The following is a 19729-nucleotide window of genomic DNA, read 5'->3' as shown; positions in this document are numbered from 1 at the left end:
GAAATTTCTCAAATGACCATCTTTCTATATTGATATCAAAGCCAAAATATTTTGGGGTGCCGTTACTTTCACCGTTTGTTAGGGGATATAAAGAGAGAACAGAAGGATCTTTTAGACTTCTGCCTGCAAATGTAGGTTATTCTTGACTGAATTTGGTCCTTCCAGAATTTGAAGATGTAGATAGTATATCCTTAGGAGGGATTTTTTTTAGCACCTGAGATTTTTTCAATGATGTTTCATAATAAATTTGTCTATATGTATAAACATTTGCTAGCAATGTCTTGAGGGGCATCTTTCAGTAAACCTTGGTTTCATATCAACACCTCATACCATGTACATTCTTTAGATGAGATGACATCACATAACCCTCTACAGCACTTGGGATTAGCCCTTGATGACCAGAGCTTGCTCCACTCATTGCTAAGCATATCTACTAGTTTAAAAAGTGAAGACAAAAAAAGAATCAACCAGAAGCAGCAGTTGGAGGGATTTCTGAATTGGTAGAATTACTAGGCACCCTTATCAGGTTCTCGGAGGGTGATAAGGACTGTTAAGGAGAATGGAACGGAAGGAGAGAAACTTCCGGTCGGTGGAGAAGTGGAGGTTGGAGCTGGGCATTGAAGCTAAACACTTTCTGTTTGAACAGGGAGGGACAAGAGGTAAGGCTTATCCGAAAATCAGGGAAGGTTGTAAGGCCACCTTACTTTTACCAGAGGAGGCTTGCTAATGGCCGAAAGGCTTTGTTGATGGAACAGTAAACTCTATCAAGGTAGAAGGGTGGAAAAACTCAGTGGTATGTTGTGGGAAAAGTTATGAATCGGTTCTGAGAAGGAATGAGAGAGGATGGTTTATCATGGTAACAGAATACTTTGGTACTAACAAGAAACAAGTATTATGCATACCGGAAGGTCTGAGGGGTCAAGGCTGGACTTCCTTCGCCAATAATATCCAGGCCTTTCTCTTGGAATTTGAAAGGAAGGCTGTAGGAGGATCGGTTAACAGATCCGTTGAAGATGTGGTACCCCGGAGCAGAGCAAGAAGCAAAGTCCCTGCTGTCAAGAGACTTTGATAGCAAGTTCATTTGGTATCCGAAAGTTAGCACTTGAAGAAGGGAGAGGCAAATGGGAATACAGAATGGTGTTAATGGCTGATAGGGTTGTAAGGGATTGGACAAAAGTGCTAGATGCAGTTGCAGAAAGACTGGGTTTAGAAGGTGATGCAGTAGTTCTACCGTTTGATGAGAAGAAAGCCATCCTCGATACAGGTGATGAAAAACTGAGTTTCGATCAGTCCAAGTAGATGGAGGACTGATACAAATACAAACATGGGTTCGGTTATGCAACGAAGTTGTGCTAAAGGACTGCAACTTCTGGATCAAATTCTTAGGACTTCCTTTTAATCTCTGGAATGAACAGACCTTAGGAAGAATCGTTAGATTCCTAGGGGGTGTTCTTCTGGAGCTGAACTTGAGAAGCTTGCGTGCTGCGGAGATCAGAGTTGCAGGGCTGAAGCCGGAGAGCTTGCCTCGTGCTCCCGAAATTCTTTCAGATGGAGCCTGGTATAAGATTTGGCTGGCGACAGAAGTTGAGGCGTCTCTTTGGGGGAGACGACCAGAGGTAGGGGATGATGACGTGGCAGTGGGATGGAGCACACGTGGCACCCAAGGAGTAGAGAAGCAACCTTCTGCGCGTCACAGAGTAATTAGAGAAAATGAACAGTCACAGGGTTTTCCCACCTCTCGCAGCCTTCCTTTAAAAGCAATTAATTCAATTTTTTTTTAATTAAATTCAAGAGTTTTGGGTGGCCCTTCCTATGCTGACGTGGTCAGAAGAGATTGTAACTCGGCAGGTCTTAACAGGGTCACCACTTCTGAACCGGGTGTAAGATTGGCCGAGCCATCTATTGGTCCACTCACCACTTCTGAACCGACTTAAGTCGTCACATGGGGGGGGACAAGCTCTATTCGACTGTAGACGGAAACGTCCGTCTATCTTCTTCCAGAAAAGAGGAGCCCGATCTGTTTGCTTCTCAGGGCTATCAGAAATCGCGAACAGGCGGAGGAAGGTGCCCCCTAAGCTGGAATCTTCGTCCAGACTGTGGCGAGCAGGCTTCCAGTGTAGAAGGTCGCCCAAACCCACACTACAGTAGAGGTAAAATAGAAGAGAGAGAGGAGGAAGATAGAGGTTGGATAAGTTGCAGCAAGGAGAGTGATGAAGAGGGGATTTCAGATGACTGTGCAAGTTTGGATGGCTCTACACAGGAAGATTCCCAGGCAGGACAGATCAGAGATGAGTTAGAGCAGCTCTTTCTTGAAAATCCGATGGGTGTACAGAAGACAAATTTGGAGACTCCGGTAAACTTGAACAGGGTAGACCAAAGCTCAATTTCGAAGAAGCCTCTACCAAGGTTCGGCCCCTTGCAAGTAGCCGTTAAGGTGGTAGGTCATGCTTACCCAGATCTGAACAAGAGTACATCACAGAGAGGTGGACAACTGGGTAGACAAAAAGGTATTTGTGTAAACCAGTTGACGGGGAATAATTCCCTCCAACCCGAGGAGAAAAAAAGCTCCAATTGTTCTTTACAGGGTTTGAAAACCAACCACCCTCCTCTGCCCCTTTCCTACAACCCTCAGTTGGAACCAGGTAACTCTGACAACTCTGTTAATTCAGTTTGTGCTACTGATGAGTGTTCTATGTCCATTGTTCCAGATTCCTTTTCCAACCAAGAGTCAAAGGCCCATGGACAGGAAGCCGCAATAAGATTACAAGGGGAGGAGGGGGAGACAATAATAGGATTACAGGGCAGGGATAAAAGGATATGGGGTATCATTGAGGGGATAATGGGTGAAGTGGAGAGGAATGATTTGCAAAGGGAGGGTAGAAATGGGACAGAAAGATTGCCTAGTGGAGAGAAAGAGAAAAGGAATGAGGAGAGGGGTAGACGTGGAGAGCTTGGAAAGCTAGATAAAAAGGAGAATTGTAGGGAAGATTCAGTGGTAGAATTTGTGGGAAAGCTAGGGTGTAAACTAAAAAACTCAAATGATTTAAAAGCATTTCTACGAAAAAAGGAGGATAGAAAGTTCAAAAAAAGAAAATTGAGTGAGGTTGAGAGATTAAAAAGAGATATTGAGGTGGATAAGAAGTTTGGGGCCAGAGGGAACAGAAGGAAAGGGCCCAAGTAGATTTTGGTGGTGATAGGGTAGATTCTTGCAAAATTGTGATGAGAATCATAAGTTGGAATATGAGGGGGCTAGGTAGTGTTAGAAAGAGAGCAACAATCAAAGAGGCACTTAAGAAGTTCAATCCAGATGTGGTATTACTTCAGGAATCCAAAAGAATGGATTTTGACTATAGGTGGGCGAGAAGTGTCTGGAGAGCTAAGGGGATTAAGCAGCTGGCTGCTCCGTCGTGGGGGTCCTCAGGTGGTATTGTGACTTTGTGGAAAGATGTGCTTATAGGACCGGAGGAGTTGATAGGGGATCATTCTGTTTCTTTGAAGTTTAGGCAGGTGGAAGATGGTTTGAATGGGTTCTAACAAATGTTTATGGGTCCAATGACTATAGGCAGAGAAAGAAACTGTGGGAAGAGTTTAGTGATATTAGGGGCCTTTGGGAATGACCATGGTGTTTGGGAGGGCATTTTAATGTAGTGAGACTCATAGAGGAAACCAACAACCCTAGACAGAGAGTCACAACAAGTATGAGGAGCTTCAATCAATTTGTGGATTCATTTGAGCTTAAAGAACTCCCAATGCTTAACAATACCTTCACCTGGTCCAACCTCCAATCAAGCCCAATTTGCTTTAAGCTGGATAGGTTTCTCTTTTCTACAGATTGGGAGGCACATTGGGGTAACTTAACATCTAGGGTGCTCCTGAGGCTTACCTCAAACCACTGGCCTATAGTAATGTGTAAGGAGGATTTGAGAGGTGATGGTCCTGCCCCGTTTAGGTTTGAAAACATGTGGTTGACCCACCCGGGCTTCATTGAGAAAATCAAGGAATGGTGGCAGTACTATAATCCGCCAGTACAATGGAAAGGAATGAGGTTCCATAAAAAGCTTTAGTTCTTAAAATCCCAAATAAAGGAGTGGAACAGGTTGGAGTTTGGGAGAGTTGAGGAAAGGAAACAGGTGTTGGTAGAGAAGATAGAAGAGCTGGATATGAAGGAAGGAAGGGGTCTTTTTGGTGAAGAAGACAGAGAAAGGAGATGGAGTGTAAAGAAGCAATTGGAGGATCTTTTGATTAAGGAGGAAATAAGCTGGAGGCAAAAATCTAGGTGCAAGTGGTTGAAGGAGGGGGATAGAAACACCGGGTTCTTTCACTCAATGGCAAATGGAAAACGGTAGAAGAAGGAAGAATTTCATTTCAAAGTTGGAAGTCGAAGGAACAATTATTTCCCACCCGGTAGAAATAGCAAAAACCTTTGTTGGTCATTTCAAATCTATTTTCAGAAGACCTTTAAATGAAAGGATCCGGTTGGAGGGTTTAGATTGGCCGACTCTAAGTCCAGAAAACAGAGAGTGGTTAGAAAGGAGATTTGATTTGGAGGAGATAAAGGAAGCAATCTTTTCAATGGATAGAACAAAAGCTCCAGGTCCAGACGGGTTCACAATGGCTTTTTATCAAGATTGTTGGGGTATTGTGGAGGAAGATATTGGGTCAGTGTTTGTGGAGTTCCACAGAAGGGGAATAATCAACCTGGGCTTGAACTCCACTTTCATTGCTCTGGTTCCTAAGAAGAAAGTGGCTTCACAACCAAGGGACTTCAGACCTATTAGTTTAGTGAACAGTTTGTACAAAATAATCGCAAAAGTGTTGTCTCTAAGGTTAAAGAAGGTTCTTCCTTCTATAATTGCACCTAACCAAGGTGCTTTTGTGATGGGAAGACAAATTACTGATCAAATCCTGATTGCAAATGAGAGTCTGGAGAGTTTTAAGAAATCCAAGAAGAAAGGAGTGGTGTGTAAACTAGACTTGGAGAAGGCTTATGACTTGGTTGATTGGTCCTTCTTGTTGGAGGTGTTGAAAAGTTTTGGCTTTGGAGACAGTTGGTGTAATTGGATTTGGGGTTGTATTAGAAGTTGCCACTACTCAATCTTGGTGAATGGAACTGTGGTGGATTTCTTCCCTGCCTCGAGAGGAATAAGACAAGGTGATCCACTATCCCCTTTCCTATTCACTTTGATTGCTGATGTACTTGGGAGATTGATTCAGAGAGCAGATTCAAGGAATTTAATAAAAGGATGGAGAGTAGGAAGGGAGGAGATACCTCTTACTCATCTACAGTTCGCAGATGACACTATCCTTTTCTGTGAAGGTGGGGACATTGAGTGGATTCGGAACCTAAAGTTGGCAATACAACTCTTTGAGCGGGTATCCAATCTCAAGGTGAATTTGGATAAAAGTAGTTTGGCGGGTGTGAATCTGGAGGAAAGGGAGCTTAGAGAGTATGCAGATGTCTTAGGGTGTGCAACCTCGAATTGGCCGATGGCTTACTTAGGCCGCCCCCTGGGGGATAACCCTAAGAAGGTAAGCTTTTGGAACCCGATGGTGGAGAGATTTGGGAAAAGGCTTGCCTCTTGGAGGAAAAATTATCTTTCCTTGGGGGGGGGAATCACTTTGATTAGATCAACCCTAGCTAATCTTCCTGTGTACTTCCTATTTGTGTTTAAGATCCCCACAAAGGTCTCTAACACTTTGGAAAAGCTTATAAGGGATTCTTTGTGGGAGCTTGGAGAGGAGTAGCGGGACCATAGGGTGAGTTGGGAGGTGGTAACTAGAGGTAAAAAGCTAAGAGGTCTTGGGGTTGGGAATCTTACGAAGAGGAACATGGCATTGTTGGGGAAATGGCTATGGAGGTTTCCGTTGGAAATAGACAAGTTGTGGACAACGATTGTAGCTAGTATACATGGGTTGGAAGACAATGGTTGGGAACCTGAAATCTTGGCAAGGACTACAACAACTTCTCCTTGGTCAGCCATACACAAACTGCTTCCAGTATTCTCCCCTTGTATTAGGTATGGTCTTAACTCCGGTAATAAAATAAAATTTTGGGAACAACTTTGGGTCGGGGACTCACCTCTAATGGACCAATTCCCCCTTTTGTATGCTCTTTCTAATTTGAAAAATGAACCCATTTCTTTCTTCTTAACCCCCTCAGACTCTCCTTCAGGGTTTGGGTGGAACCTAGGGCTGAGAAGGGCAATTAGGGACATAGACTTGGACCACATTTTGTCTTTGTTAGCCATCCTTGAAAATGTCTTCTTGGATCCCATTAAGGAGGACACCAGATTTTGGGTTCCCTCCTCTTCAGGTGTTTTCTCTTGTGCCTCATTTTTTGAGACTTTAACTCAGCCTTATGATCCCATTGGGTTGTCTTTCCCGGTTAAAGAAATTTGGAGTAGGCCCATTCCTCCTCGGGTTGGTAGTTTTTGTTGGGAAACCTTCTTGGAAAGAATTCACACAAATGACCTACTTCAGAAAAAGAGACCCAACTATTGTTTACTTCCTAATAGATGTACTCTCTGTAAAGCTGATGGGGAAACTGGTTACCACCTTATGGTCACTTGTTTGGTTGCTAAATCAGTTTGGGAGTGAGTCTTTTCCCTTTTTGGGTGTGTTTGGATTCCCCCTGGGAGTGTCCAAAGCTTGTTCTCTCCATCTTTTTTCAGATGGCCGAAGAAGAGAGGGAAGACTATGTGGAGAAGCATTAGGGCTGTAGTGCGTTGGTCTCTATGGGAAGAAAGAAACTCACGGATATTTTTAGATAAGGAAAGAACCATTGGAAACTTATTAGATCTAATCCTGTTAAGGGTGGCACATTGGTTGAAAACTATGGAATTGTTCTCAGATTATTAAGTGGCTGATGTGGTGAGAAATTGGAAGGAGATAGCCTCCTTTGCCCTCTGTAAGAGGACCTATAGTCCTTCGTGGTCCCCTCCTCCTTCTGGGTTCATAAAAATGAATTTTGATGGTAGCTGTATAAGGAACCCAGGGCCTTCTGGGATTGGGGGAGTATTCGGGAATGAGGCGGGGGCTATTATTGCTATGTTCTCAGGCCCAATTGGGGAAGGAGACTCTTAGGGCTGAGATCCTCGCAGCCCTAGAAGGTATCCAAAGAGCAAGGGAGTTGAACATCAGATGTTTGGTTCTTGAAGGTGACTCGGAGTGGTGATTAGGTGGCTAAAGGGGGGAGGCAGCGGATTATCGAGTTATAACAATGAGAAGAATAAATTTAACTGGCTGGGTAGGGATATTGTGGTTCATTACAACTGGGTGAAAAGGACTGCTAATTCTTTTGTTGATGGGTTAGCAAAGCAAGGGGTGGATAGGGTTTCGACTTTTTGGGCTAATTTTTTAATTTTCCTTGTATTCTTTGGTGGGGAGTTAAGTCTTTTTACCTCCCCTTTGTACCTAAGCTTCACATAGTTTCATATCTTTAATAAAGTTTCTTGTTATTGATGAAAAAAAGAAGAAGCAGTTGGAGGGCACGAGTCAATGAATCTCAAACAAGGATATTTGTGCACTAATTGCCAATCATTTTAGGGAATGAACATGTGTTAGCATGCATCATCATCATCATCATCATCAATGTTGCATGCAATAAATATGTTTGAACAGATAATGAAAATCACATTTTCCTCTCCCAGTCAATAGCATGACTCTGAGTCCACATAGATGATTGCTCACTAGAAAGAAAATTGTAAGTTACGAAAATCTAACAGTTTTTGAAAACCTACCAGTTCAAAAAAAAAGAAACCCTCAGTATACACAACAAACCCTATAAATGATCACCTGTGAACAGTATAAGAGAAAAAATCTACTGGCAGCAGCAGTGACAGATACAATAGCACTAATCTTATACGAGCAATGTGGATCTACCTGCACAAGAACACAAAATTTAAAGAATTTAATGGACTGAAAGAAAAATGCAAAGACATTGATAGAATCCCTATTGATTTGATACAAGTACATAGTCTGATGAATAACCAATAACTTGGCATCATACCAGTAACAAAAGTGTGGTCTTATCTGACCCTTGAGTTGAATCCCAAAGTGCTGGTGCAGAATCAACCATAATTGTTTCAGAATACAAATTTGGAATTATTTGAAGGCCTGATATAGTATCCCAAGCAATGGCAACAGGTGGGAAACAACGCAGTTTGCAAAGCCCTGAGATACAAGATGTGAAGTAAATAGGTAAAGAAAACGAGCATTGTCCAATCTTTTGAAAGGTAAGCATCAGTTGGTGAAATAAAATCAGCATTTTTTTTAGGAAAAATTCAATCCTTCATAAAAACTAAAGAAAAAAATAAATTAATTAAACAAGTCCTATATGAGAATGATACAGAAGACAAGAAACCATCTAGGAAGATGGAATTTCAGTTGTTTAGCAATATGAATCAACACTTACTTTACAAGTGAAAAGTATCACAACTAACATGCCTTTGGCATCTAATTATCATCAATCAAAACAAAAACATCTAATTATAAATGAATCCAAATGGAAGATAGGAAAAACCACTTGATCCTTCTTTTTGTGGACTTTTTTAAATGGACAATTCTTAAGGGTCCATTTAGAAAGCCTTTCCCTGTAAATGGACCACAATGGCGCATAGAATTCTTCCCTAGATGATCTCACTTACAACAACCATGTGGAGGGATGATATGGCAAATTCAAACAATTCATCAGATAGAAAGCCCTCTGGATTGGCCTTTTCTTCACCTTCCCGGTTTACATCGGTTTATGACTCCATTATTAGGTCATTGTCTAATAGGATAATAGACCCAAATTTCTAAATTTAATAAAAAAATGTCCATAGAAAGGACCTTTTGTCACATGATAGATCTGCTCAAGCAAAACCATGGTTTAAAATGTCCATATATTTCTTAATATTTCCACGATATATTTCCAATTCCATGGGTACCAACACTTAATATTACTAGAATCAATATACTCCCCAGTTAAAATTAATGTGGAGAACAAGAGATTGTACTACAACATAAGTTGGGTACAATACTGTGGATATGTGGACTAGGCGACTAGCAGTCTTATTGCCCACCTTATTGGAATATCATTGGATACATAGACAATTCCAAGGTTGTCAAGATTTCTCTAATCTTTACTAGATAACTCCTTTAGAAAACCCACCCCCTTACAATTCTTTCAATCATACATTAACTTATGGTTAAGTTAGCATGAGATTATGAGCATTGAAATTAAAAACAAGAAAAAGTGATAGGTTCTAGCATTGCTTGAGCACTGCAGTTTCCACACACACACAAAAAAAAAAAAAGATCTTTGGAAATAAAATTACTCTGGCCTTAATTGATCAAGGAGATACTTGCATTGCTTATTAAAGTATGATCAGGAATTTCCAAAATAATGCTATAAACTTATAGTCCAATGAGATACTTCCAGTGCCCCAATTCTCCCATTTCAACTTCAAGTATGAGAATACACATGCCTTTTGGTTAATTTTGATAGTTGTCCATGAAACAGATAAGCAGAAAAGAAAAATAAACAAGAAATTCTTACTGCTATGCTCCACATCTCCAGCTTCTTCAACAGGGAGCCCAGAATTTTTTATTCCACAGCCTGCTGTTTTTACAGACAAAGTAATAGGCAAAAGGCCTAAGCTTATAGAGAATGATAGATTCAACACAAGAGGATGATCCTCCTTCAATAGTATTTCCTGCATGAAATCCAAAGCATGCAATGAGGAAAATATGGTCCTCATATGGGTAACAAGTGAAACTAAAACATACTGATTGCATCGTATGCTTACAAAATTTTAAATCCCAGCAAACAAACTGATTAGTTCTTGAAAATATTAACCTCTTGAGCATAAGGTGAAAGTAGCAATGACAAAGGAGAGAATTCTATCTCCCCTTCCTCTGGATTAAAGAACTGTCCAACTCCCATTGAAGCTGCTGGCGGGGGCCTACCTGAGACAGTCTGACCAGCAAAAGGCCATGTCACATGTACATTCCTCAACTTAAATCACTTCTAAAAAGGCAAGATGATGATCATCAGATTCACCAAGAAAATAGCAACATTAAATAGTTCTAGGGAAGGCAGGTTGACATGTTAATAATAAAGTCTATAAAAGAGATGAATCAATTTTTCATCGATCCAAATTTCAACAAATTTTAGTAAGGAAATGTGCCAGAAATTTCCATAATCATTGAGGGCTCTACCATGAATGTCAACAATAAATCACAAAGTATACAAAGTGAGATGTTTCTTTCAATCAGATCAGAATAGAAAATTGAGGAACAAATTCACAATCTTCAAAAAGTTCACAACAAAAGGCTTATAAGTGCTGGCACACACTACTTACTACAATGACAAAGATTAATATCAAAGACTCATAAAGAATATTAAAGAAAACTGTACCGGACGAGGTGCAACTGAGATGGTCAGGAATCTGAAACCACGCATATCCTCAGGACCTAACCAAAATACAGCAGATGGAGGTGCTTGTTCAGTTTGGCTACCTGGTTCAATCTGGTCAATAAGCAGAATACCAAGAAGATCAGCAATAAGCACAAGCAATGAGAGAATCCTTTTTTTTTTTTTGAAGGATAAAGAAAAAAATAAATACAACAGAGAGGTGATAAGGCATCACCAGAAGAAAACAGCCTCAAGACCCCCAAACAGACCCGCAAACCTCACACTTTACAAACATGAGGTAACCCCTCCCAATCCAAGCTAAGATCAAATCGAAGTCCCCCAACAAGAGAAACAGACCCCAAACAGACCCGCAAGCCTCACGCTTTACAAGCATGAGGTAACCCCTCCCAATCCAAGCTAAGACCAAAGCAAAGTCTCCCAACAAGAGAAACCCAAAAATACAAAGGCCCTTAACCCAACCACTGACCCTGATCTAAACCCCTGCCCAACCAAGCCTTCAGTCTTCATCTGTGAATGGATCTTCCTGGTCTGAAAATCCCTCATCCAACGACTTAGCCTCTCTTTCCTTTAGTTTTTGGATATTCACTTCACCTAAATCCCCCTTATTTTCATCATTATTTTTCTGCAAACAGTTCATATCAGGCTCAGGACCCACACCACTTAACTTGTCTTCCTGTCGTTCTTTCTCTGAGAGAGAGACCGAAGGCTGCACTTGCATCAATGTCCCCCTACAATCAGAGGCAGGTGTCCTGTTTCCTCTAAAACTTTTCCTCCTGTAGATCCATTTGTAATTTTTTTGTAGGTCCTACCCCTGCCAAGCCGAGTTTAAGCCTAGAGAAAATCTTTATGATGTGCACAATATTTTGATTTCTTGAGCTGCACAGTTTCCTACTGCCTGTCCCAGCAATTTGTTCCCCTTCTATCTCTTCAGGGTTATGTCTACGACCCAAATCTACACCCAACCTTCCGATCCTCACCTCTTCGAAGCGTGGTACATTCCCTACGTAGTCAGCCTGTTCACTGGTGACTTTCCTGGCACCTGAAGCCTCCTTGTCTTTATTTGCAACCTCAGCCTCGTCACTGCTACTCCTTTTTCCAACTTCCTCCCCCCCCCCCACCCCCCCCCTTCCATCCTCTCTGGACCAACTGAAACATCCTTGTCCAAAGTCAGAAGCCCTGCGTTTTCACTACCACAGTTGGAAGTAACAGAGTCCACAGACTTGGAGGAGACGAAAATCCCATCTGTGCTATTTCTTTCTTGCCCTTCACCTAAAACACCCCCAGTCTCCAAAGCAGGCAAGCAAATGTCGAAGCTCACTCCTGAACCACCAACAATCCTCTTCTTGCCACCATTATCAAACTATGCATTCACTTCATCGCCCATATCCATCTATCTCCCTTTCTATCCCTAATCTCCGTCAAGGCACTCCTACCTGCAGTTCCGCTTCTCTTAAAATCAAAAGGTAGATTTTAAATTCTTTTTAAATATTATGTCCTTTTATTTCACAAGGTTCATTATGCAATAGTGTTGTTGTTTTAACATGCACTTGAATTTTGTTGCAAGTTTACCTGATATGTCATTTTCTTTCATTGAATGTATGGAACACTGCACTCCATAAATGAAGGTACAAGATCTCTTTAAGAATTTATAAACTATTCAACATGTAGGGAGGGGGGAAAAAGGCTGAATCTTTGTTGCTAACCAGCCTAACTTATTATCCACCTATGCTAAAACTTTCTTCTGCATCATTTCCATTTGGCACTTAGGAGCCTGAGGCTCTGATGTCCATTTGAAGTTCATAGATCCTAAATTCCATCCAAATATTCCTATTGATAAGAACCATCAAGAAATTAAAAGAACCCCTATTTCCAATTTTGATCTCCTATTTTCTCTCCATTTACTTTTTCCTCTTTATATTTGTATTATTTCCTTCTCATCTTTGGTGTACCAAGTCGAGAGTGGGCATCCCTTGTTGATTACATCAGAGCCATGTTTACATCTATCTGCAACCAAATTAGGAGGAATTTTACATGCAATCATTCATTTATTAGGACAAGTCAGATTACTTTCTTAGGCCCATATGATCTGATATGGATTTCTTACACTACACAACGAAGGTTTTAGTATGTTCACCAAAAATTACATCTATAGTTAAATCCATTAAATCATAGGAACAGTTTCTGGCCTTAGACTATATTTTATAGATAAAAATTACTTCTCATCTAAGTTATAATATACGATAACTTTTTTTATTAGTAACTGTAAATTTTATTCATTCTCAAAAAGAACATACCATACAAAATGCCATAGCATCCCTTTAGGGGCCAACTAGAACCCAACCCTCTAATTTCTTTTACCATAGTGCCGAGTACAATTGTACCCTATGGACCCATGTTTGGCCAATGCATCAGCCAAACCATTAGATGATCTTTTAACCCACTGAAACATCACATTCATCTCCCTTGCCTGCCTGATTTCCCACATAGCATGTCTGTATTTCCACAACGCTTCACTGTTATTGGTACTATTTTTTTGAAAAGTAAATATAAAATTTTATTAATAAGAAAAACGGATACAAGCTGTTCAGGTGTCAAGATGACACCTATCTCAAAGCAAAAACATACATCAAGAGTTTCAGTTTAGACTAAACTGATTCATATTACAGCTTTGAAATTGAATCTCTAAGGTATTCCAGAGATTATCCACAAAATCTGAGGGAGTAGATTGTTCAAATTCTGGGAGACATAAAACCCAGCTCGTGATGAGTTTGCCAACTGAAGCCACAATCACTTCAGTGCTCCTTTCCTTTCCTTCAAACAGCATCCTATTTCTTTCCCCCCACAGAGTCCAACATGCTGCAAAAGGAATGCAGCTCCAGACAATTTTAGCCTTCAATCTTCCTCTGAATTTTGGCCATAAGGAAAAGATTTCTGCTGAGGATGAAGGCTGAAAAATGGGCATCCCAAACAGGAAGCAATAGAAACCCCAGATGAAGTTTGTTAAGTGGCAGGAAAAAAACAAATGGTGAACAGTTTCCTCCTCCAGCTTGCACATGTAGCAGTAGCTAGCCAAGCAAAACCCTCTTCTTTTTAGGTGATCTGATGTGAGGATACTATCCATTGCAACCAACCATGCAAAAGCTTCAATTCTTGGTGGAACTGGATTTCCCCAAACTCCACACAGTCGATCACTAACTACCCAATCCTTAACAAGGGCCATGTAAAATGATTTCTGTAAATTTCCCATTCCTGCACTCCTTCCACCACTGACCATCTTCACACAAAGTAGAAATATTGATCTGCTCCAATCTGTTCAATAACATAACACATTCCTCCAGCTCTTGATCCTGCAGAGGTCTTCTAAACTTGGGGCTCCAAACCACCTTGTCACCTCTAACTTCATAGCATTGAACCACTGTAACCTGATGATCTGTCAGCCTGTACAATCTTGGGCACACATCACATAACTTCCCAACCCCGCTCCATTCATTTTCCCAAAACCTCACTCTAGATCCAGCCCCTACATTAAAGATGACCAGCCCTCTGAAATCCTGGTTAAAGCTCATTATCCCTTTCCACACACCCACCCCATAGGAATTGGATACCTCCCTTGGTTCCCACCCTAATCTCACCACCCTGTACTTCCCTGCCACCACTCTTCTCCATAATGATTCTCTTTCCTTTTCTAGCCCAAACCTCCATAACCACTTCCCCATCAAAGCTTTATTGAATAATTTTATCCTTTTGAAACCCAAACCCCCTAAAGCTTTCAGCCTACAAACCTTCACTGTTATTGGTACTATAACAACATGGTATAAGATACTATAACTTAATACCATTTCATATAAAGAAAAAATAGAATAAACCAGCAAAAGAAGTTGTACAGATAGGAATATATGTTAAAAGCAATTCATATTAAGCTTAGTGCCTGACCACCTTTTACGAACAACAAACTAATTTACAACAATGTCTAGTACCTGCCTTGGTGCTGGTCCTGCAGGAATATTCACCATCTTGGATGTCACCTCTAAAACTCTTTCACTTGGTGGCACATCAGAAGCACTTTTTCCCTTCTCAGGCCAGAGATGAAGTCTAACACCAGAACATGGAGCAAGATTTGTAACGAACATAAAATGGCTTTTTCCATTTGACCCCTAAACACACAGGTCAAACTGTTAACTACAAAATATTGGCTAGCAGTCCACACACAAAAGCATTACAAACAAATATATCAGAAAATCAGATTGTATGCACATTTGATGCAAAATCCTGAATAGCTGACCAAGCAGTGAATTAATCATGAAGGAAATATCTTAAGAGTGATAACTGATAAAAGAGAAATTAATGGTGTTTTAAGCATCCATAATAACAACGACAATGATAAGATAATATAATACAACAGAACTAGAGAATGAAGATGATGATAACAGCTTCAGCAAGCCTACCAGTTTATGTATGTCCATCCACCGCCTTCTACCATCCATTGCTAAAACAGAAACAGTATTAGTCTGAATGTATAGGTCCCTCTCAAGGGTATCATCACTCCAATGAACATATCGGGGGCAAGGATTCTGTACAGAAGATTCTGCAAGCATTACATAAAGAGTTTGAATGTTACCTTAACTTTTCCAGTTCAAAAGGTAATAAAAGACAATTAATTTCATGTGGAGAGCTGGACTGAAAAGACTGAAGATATTCCTATTCTTCTATGTTTCATATTGAATGCTAGTGGAACTGAATTGAACAAATTTCCATGTTTCAAAGGGTAATAAAAGACAGCTAATTTCATGCGGAGAGCTGGACTGAAAAGACTGAAGATATTTCCATTCTATGTTTCATACAGAATGTTTGTGGAACTGAATAGAAGAAATTCCATGTTTCATACTGAAGCCAGCTAACTTCATGTGGAGAAACTGTAAATTCTGAAAAGGTCAATGCAATTGCAATTGCAAATTGAGATAGCCAATTCTAGCAAAATAGTTTTTCTTCCAGGTCACAAATGCAGGTAATAAAGGTCAAAGCAATTGCAACTTCAAATTTTTGCAAGCAATGGATTCTTTTATAGTAAAATAATTGTTTTTGTTAAGAAAACAAAAACGTATGCAAAGTATACATATCCAAATTGTGTGGTCAATGGCTCAGGTCAGGTCAGGTCAGGGTAGACCAGGTCCCAACCTGATAAGTAAATGTGCAAAACCAGTTTTGAACCAAACCCTATAGTCTGTTGTTGGGACTGTCAGGTCGGACCTGATAAGACTAATTGACTATACTCTTAACCTGTAATTTGGCAATAAACCTACTTATTTATAAATTGACACATTTGGACATTCTAACATGATAATATTACAAGTATATCATGAGAAAAATAGGTATTAGACTGGGAGTATCCTTGTAATATGCCAATATATATGTAGATATATATATATATATATATATATATATAAATACACACACACACACATATTATTGATATGTGTAATTATAAATACAATTATACAGATAGTCAGTTTGAGCCTTAATTGGTTTGGAGCAACCAAAGCTAATACTGATCCAATTGTAATCCGGACATGTAATGCATAACCAGACCCTATATAATAGGGTCAGGTCAGCTTTAGTTTGTCAGGTCTGCCCCCTAGGTCCAAAGACCCAATAGCAATTTCATGTGTATTAATCAGTGTTTTAAAAGGTGTGGGTAGCATACACCTGGAGGTGTGCCTCCAGGCGAGCCGCCTCCTTCCACCTCATCCCCATCCTCTTAAGGTGTGTTCGGGAGGTACGTTCTGAACACGCCTCTAGGTAGTGGAACGCCTCACGTCACACGTCCATATTTTAAAACATTGGTATTAATGCATCCTCTCATATTACTTGTGCTTTGTTTTAGGATTTTAATATAGAAACATAAAAGACAAAAGTGTTCCCAGAAGAGAAAAAGAATGAGTGAATGATAAAAAAATTGTTTCTACTTTTTTCTATAATTACCCTCTTGCATTAAATAGAAAAGAGGCTCCAACCCTTCTTTTTCTCTTTCAGTTACACTCTTAACAAATTTTTTTATTAATATAAAATTATAACCCTCTTTTTGTTGTTAATAATCACTTTACATGCAATTGTTCTAACCCTCATTGGATCACAAGTTAGACATTAATTCTCTTCTTTTTTGAATTTTAGCCATTTCCATCATTAATAACAATAACTTTTATTTCCTATACATAATTTTGTTAAATATGAAAAATGTATTATACTCGAGACATGCCCAATTTTCTACAAATTTTATGGAATTTTCTATATTTTCTATATGTTCTCTATTTTTATTATTTAATTTATGACATCACAGTTTTGACTTGTTTGACCCAGATGGCTGAATAGCTAACCTGCCACCTAGGGAAATGTAGATCCAATTATTTTTTAAACATTGTTTTTTATGTCATTTCAACCCATGATCAAATCAAATGATCAGACTGGACGACTTCTCATCAACTAGGATCTAGGTCCATTTCACCACCAAACAGCTTGCTCTACAAAAATATGTTGATTTGGTCAACAACTTAATGATGAACTGTTTAACCCAATTGGCAAGGTTAGGTTAGATATTAATTCTTTTTTTAAAGATAAGGTAATTATCATTTATCACACTTTGTTTAATATAGTGAGTATATAATATTAGATTAGCACCAAAATTTTCTATAACTTGTTTATATTTTTTATGTTTGTATTTTATCTATTTTAATTTATAGTATTTAATTATGACATCATGGGTTGATTCATTTGACTCAAATGATTGGACTGCTGACCCACCACCCGGACTGAAAAACAACTTCACTTCTGGGTTGGTTTTTATACCATTAAATTTATAGGGTATAGAGTTTCTTAGTGGAATTTAATGGTGAGAAAAATAAAAGCTTTAAATATAGGAGTTAATGAGAAAGAATGGGAATTAACACATTAAATATAAGAGTTATGAGAGAGAGGGTAGGATGAATTGAAAAGTAGTAGTTCAAAATAGAGAAGAGCCAAATTCAGAAATAAGAGTATTTTGGTCAAGCAAAAGTCTAGAAACACTTAAGGTTCATTCTCACTTCTTATAGTGGAATAGATATGGATTATAATGTTTTATTTGAAATGCTAAAAGTAACAGATTTGAACTACCATTTTCTCCTTAGGAATGATAACTTTCATTAAATTAACATAAAAAGCACAACGATCAACCACCCAATGAAAGGATGTTGATCCCTCAAAGTATCTCAAAATTACAACCAGCCCCAGAACAGTTCCACCCTGGTAACCCCTCGCTTTGCTAGAGATACCCCAATCTCCCTTGCCAGGCACCTGATTTCTCCTATAACAAAGGGTCCAGATTCCCAAGTTGTTTGTTTGCATCCACCTTATTATCAACTTGGAACCCCCTCCACCTAAATTTGTTGTACACCTACCTGCTTAGCCAATCTCAGTCCTTGGAGTAGGGCCAATGCTTTGGCTCTTAGTGAATCACTCACCCCTATTGGTCCTGAAAATAGAGCCAATATTCTTCCTTCTTCACGTCTTAACACACCCCCTAAGACCAGAAGGACTTAGATTTCCAACGGAACTTCCATCAATATTTAATTTCACCCTTTGCCATTCCAATGGGAGACAAAGACAACTTTCTTGAAAAGCAGGTTTTGAGGACGACAAGCCAGCAACTGCAGTCCAACCTCTAGTTATGTAATCAACTGAAAAATCCTTGAAAAAATCAAGTGTTTTCAACCAATGTACAACCTTGATGGTCATGCCTTCAATAACTACCTTTGGATTTTTCCCGTCCTTGAAAAATTCTGTTTTTTCTTTCTTCCCAAACTGACCACAAAATAGCTGCTCTTGTAATTCTCCACATTATTCTTCCCCTCTTCTTCAGTTGTCTAAAGAAGCTTGAGTCAAAAAGCTCACCATATCTATGAGATGTGTCCATCTACAACCAAAGAAAGAGGAGAACTAATCCCAAAAATAAGACACAAAACAACAGGAGATTAATAGGCATATTCCTGTTTCACCACAACCCAAGCAAAGGTTACAAATATGAGGTGAAAGCAGTGTTTTAAAAGTGCAAGGCGCAAAAAAAGCGCAAGGTCCAATTTGCACCTGAGGTGCAAGGCAAGGTGTGCACCTTTTTTAAGAAAGGTGCAAAATTACAAAAAAAAAAAAAAGGTAAACAATAAAAAAAATGTCAGAAAATTAAAAAAAAAACTGCCAAAATTTTTAAAAAAATGCAAAAATTCAAAAAATATTAAGCATAATGTTAATAAAAATATAAACTTAAATTTTAAAATAAATGTTTTAAAAAAACTATTATCTAAAATTAAAATACATAAACATAACATGTAAAGCCTATTCAAATGAAAATTCAAAAATAAAGGCAAACATATAAAGCATTTTCAAGTATGTAAAACCCACAATCTCTTTTTCTCCCTAATTGCATTGCTTCAAGTAGCTAATGTGATGTAAAACATATTGCATTCTTGCTTCTATGAGTCGCCTTTGTACCACGCCCCTTGAGGCAAGCCCGAACAAGTCTAAGTTAGGGTCTAAAATTCTTATTTCTCACATAAAAAAATAATGACGTTATAACTTTCATTGCCTTTTAAGAAGATATTTTATTGCAATGAATGAATGAACAACATTAGCAAAAAAGCACAAAAATTTAAAAAGGCACACACCTAGGCTGAGGCGCAAGGCGCATCAGGCGCACGCCTAGGCACACCAGGCATGCGCCTTTTGAAAGGGGTGTGCCTAGGACCTGGGTGAGGCGCATACTCCAAAATGCTTCTCGCCTATCCACCTAGGCGCGCCTTTTAAATCATTGGGTGAAAGAAACCAATTTCGCCTTCTTTTTTGAAGCACATCCATGATGTTGATTTTTTAAAGAGCCACCTCCTAGCAGAAGGCCCAAATCTTTGGAGGCACAAGATTGCGCCACACTTCATTCACTGGAAAGGACCCTACTAGGTTACCTAAAAGAAGAACATTGGGAAAGAACAAGTCAAAGAACTTGAAAGGGGACTGGCCAAATTCTATTATCCAACCAAGAATAATCCAAAAACACTGTGTTTAGTAGAGAAATGAGTTCATCAGCAGCACTCATTTCAGTTTCCCTCAGTCCTCTCAGCCCCAAGTCTCAAGAATCCCCATTAACACAGATAGAGGAAATGACTTTGAACTTATTTAATAAATGGGGAATAGATAGTACTTAACAGAGGTTTCCCCAAGCCAAACATCATCCCAAAAAAGCACTTTGTTACCCAAACAGCTTTCCAAGGAGAGGGCCAATGCATCCTAGGG

The 19729-nt window shown here is 39.4% G+C and overlaps 1 protein-coding gene across 3 annotated transcripts in view; it reads right to left on the bottom strand.

Annotated features, from left to right (window-relative positions):
* LOC148844747 (phosphatidylinositol deacylase) overlaps positions 1-19729 on the bottom strand; it is a 70623-nt gene that overhangs the window by 7961 nt on the left and 42933 nt on the right. For all 3 annotated transcript variants that reach the window (XM_088954033.1, XM_088954034.1, XM_088954035.1), the window contains exons 7-13: positions 14863-15002; positions 14395-14571; positions 10400-10510; positions 9839-9958; positions 9539-9695; positions 8009-8172; positions 7795-7881 (exon numbers count right to left, since the gene is read on the bottom strand). In XM_088954033.1, the coding sequence (XP_088810159.1) occupies positions 7795-7881; positions 8009-8172; positions 9539-9695; positions 9839-9958; positions 10400-10510; positions 14395-14571; positions 14863-15002 (956 nt within the window). The remainder of the gene's footprint in view (positions 1-7794; positions 7882-8008; positions 8173-9538; positions 9696-9838; positions 9959-10399; positions 10511-14394; positions 14572-14862; positions 15003-19729) is intronic.

This window comes from Nelumbo lutea, chromosome 7 (genome assembly GCF_056320005.1).
Source record: "Nelumbo lutea isolate HS-2025 chromosome 7, American lotus-T2T, whole genome shotgun sequence".
Classification (NCBI taxonomy): domain Eukaryota; kingdom Viridiplantae; phylum Streptophyta; class Magnoliopsida; order Proteales; family Nelumbonaceae; genus Nelumbo; species Nelumbo lutea.
This window is presented reverse-complemented; position numbering and strand designations above follow the sequence as displayed.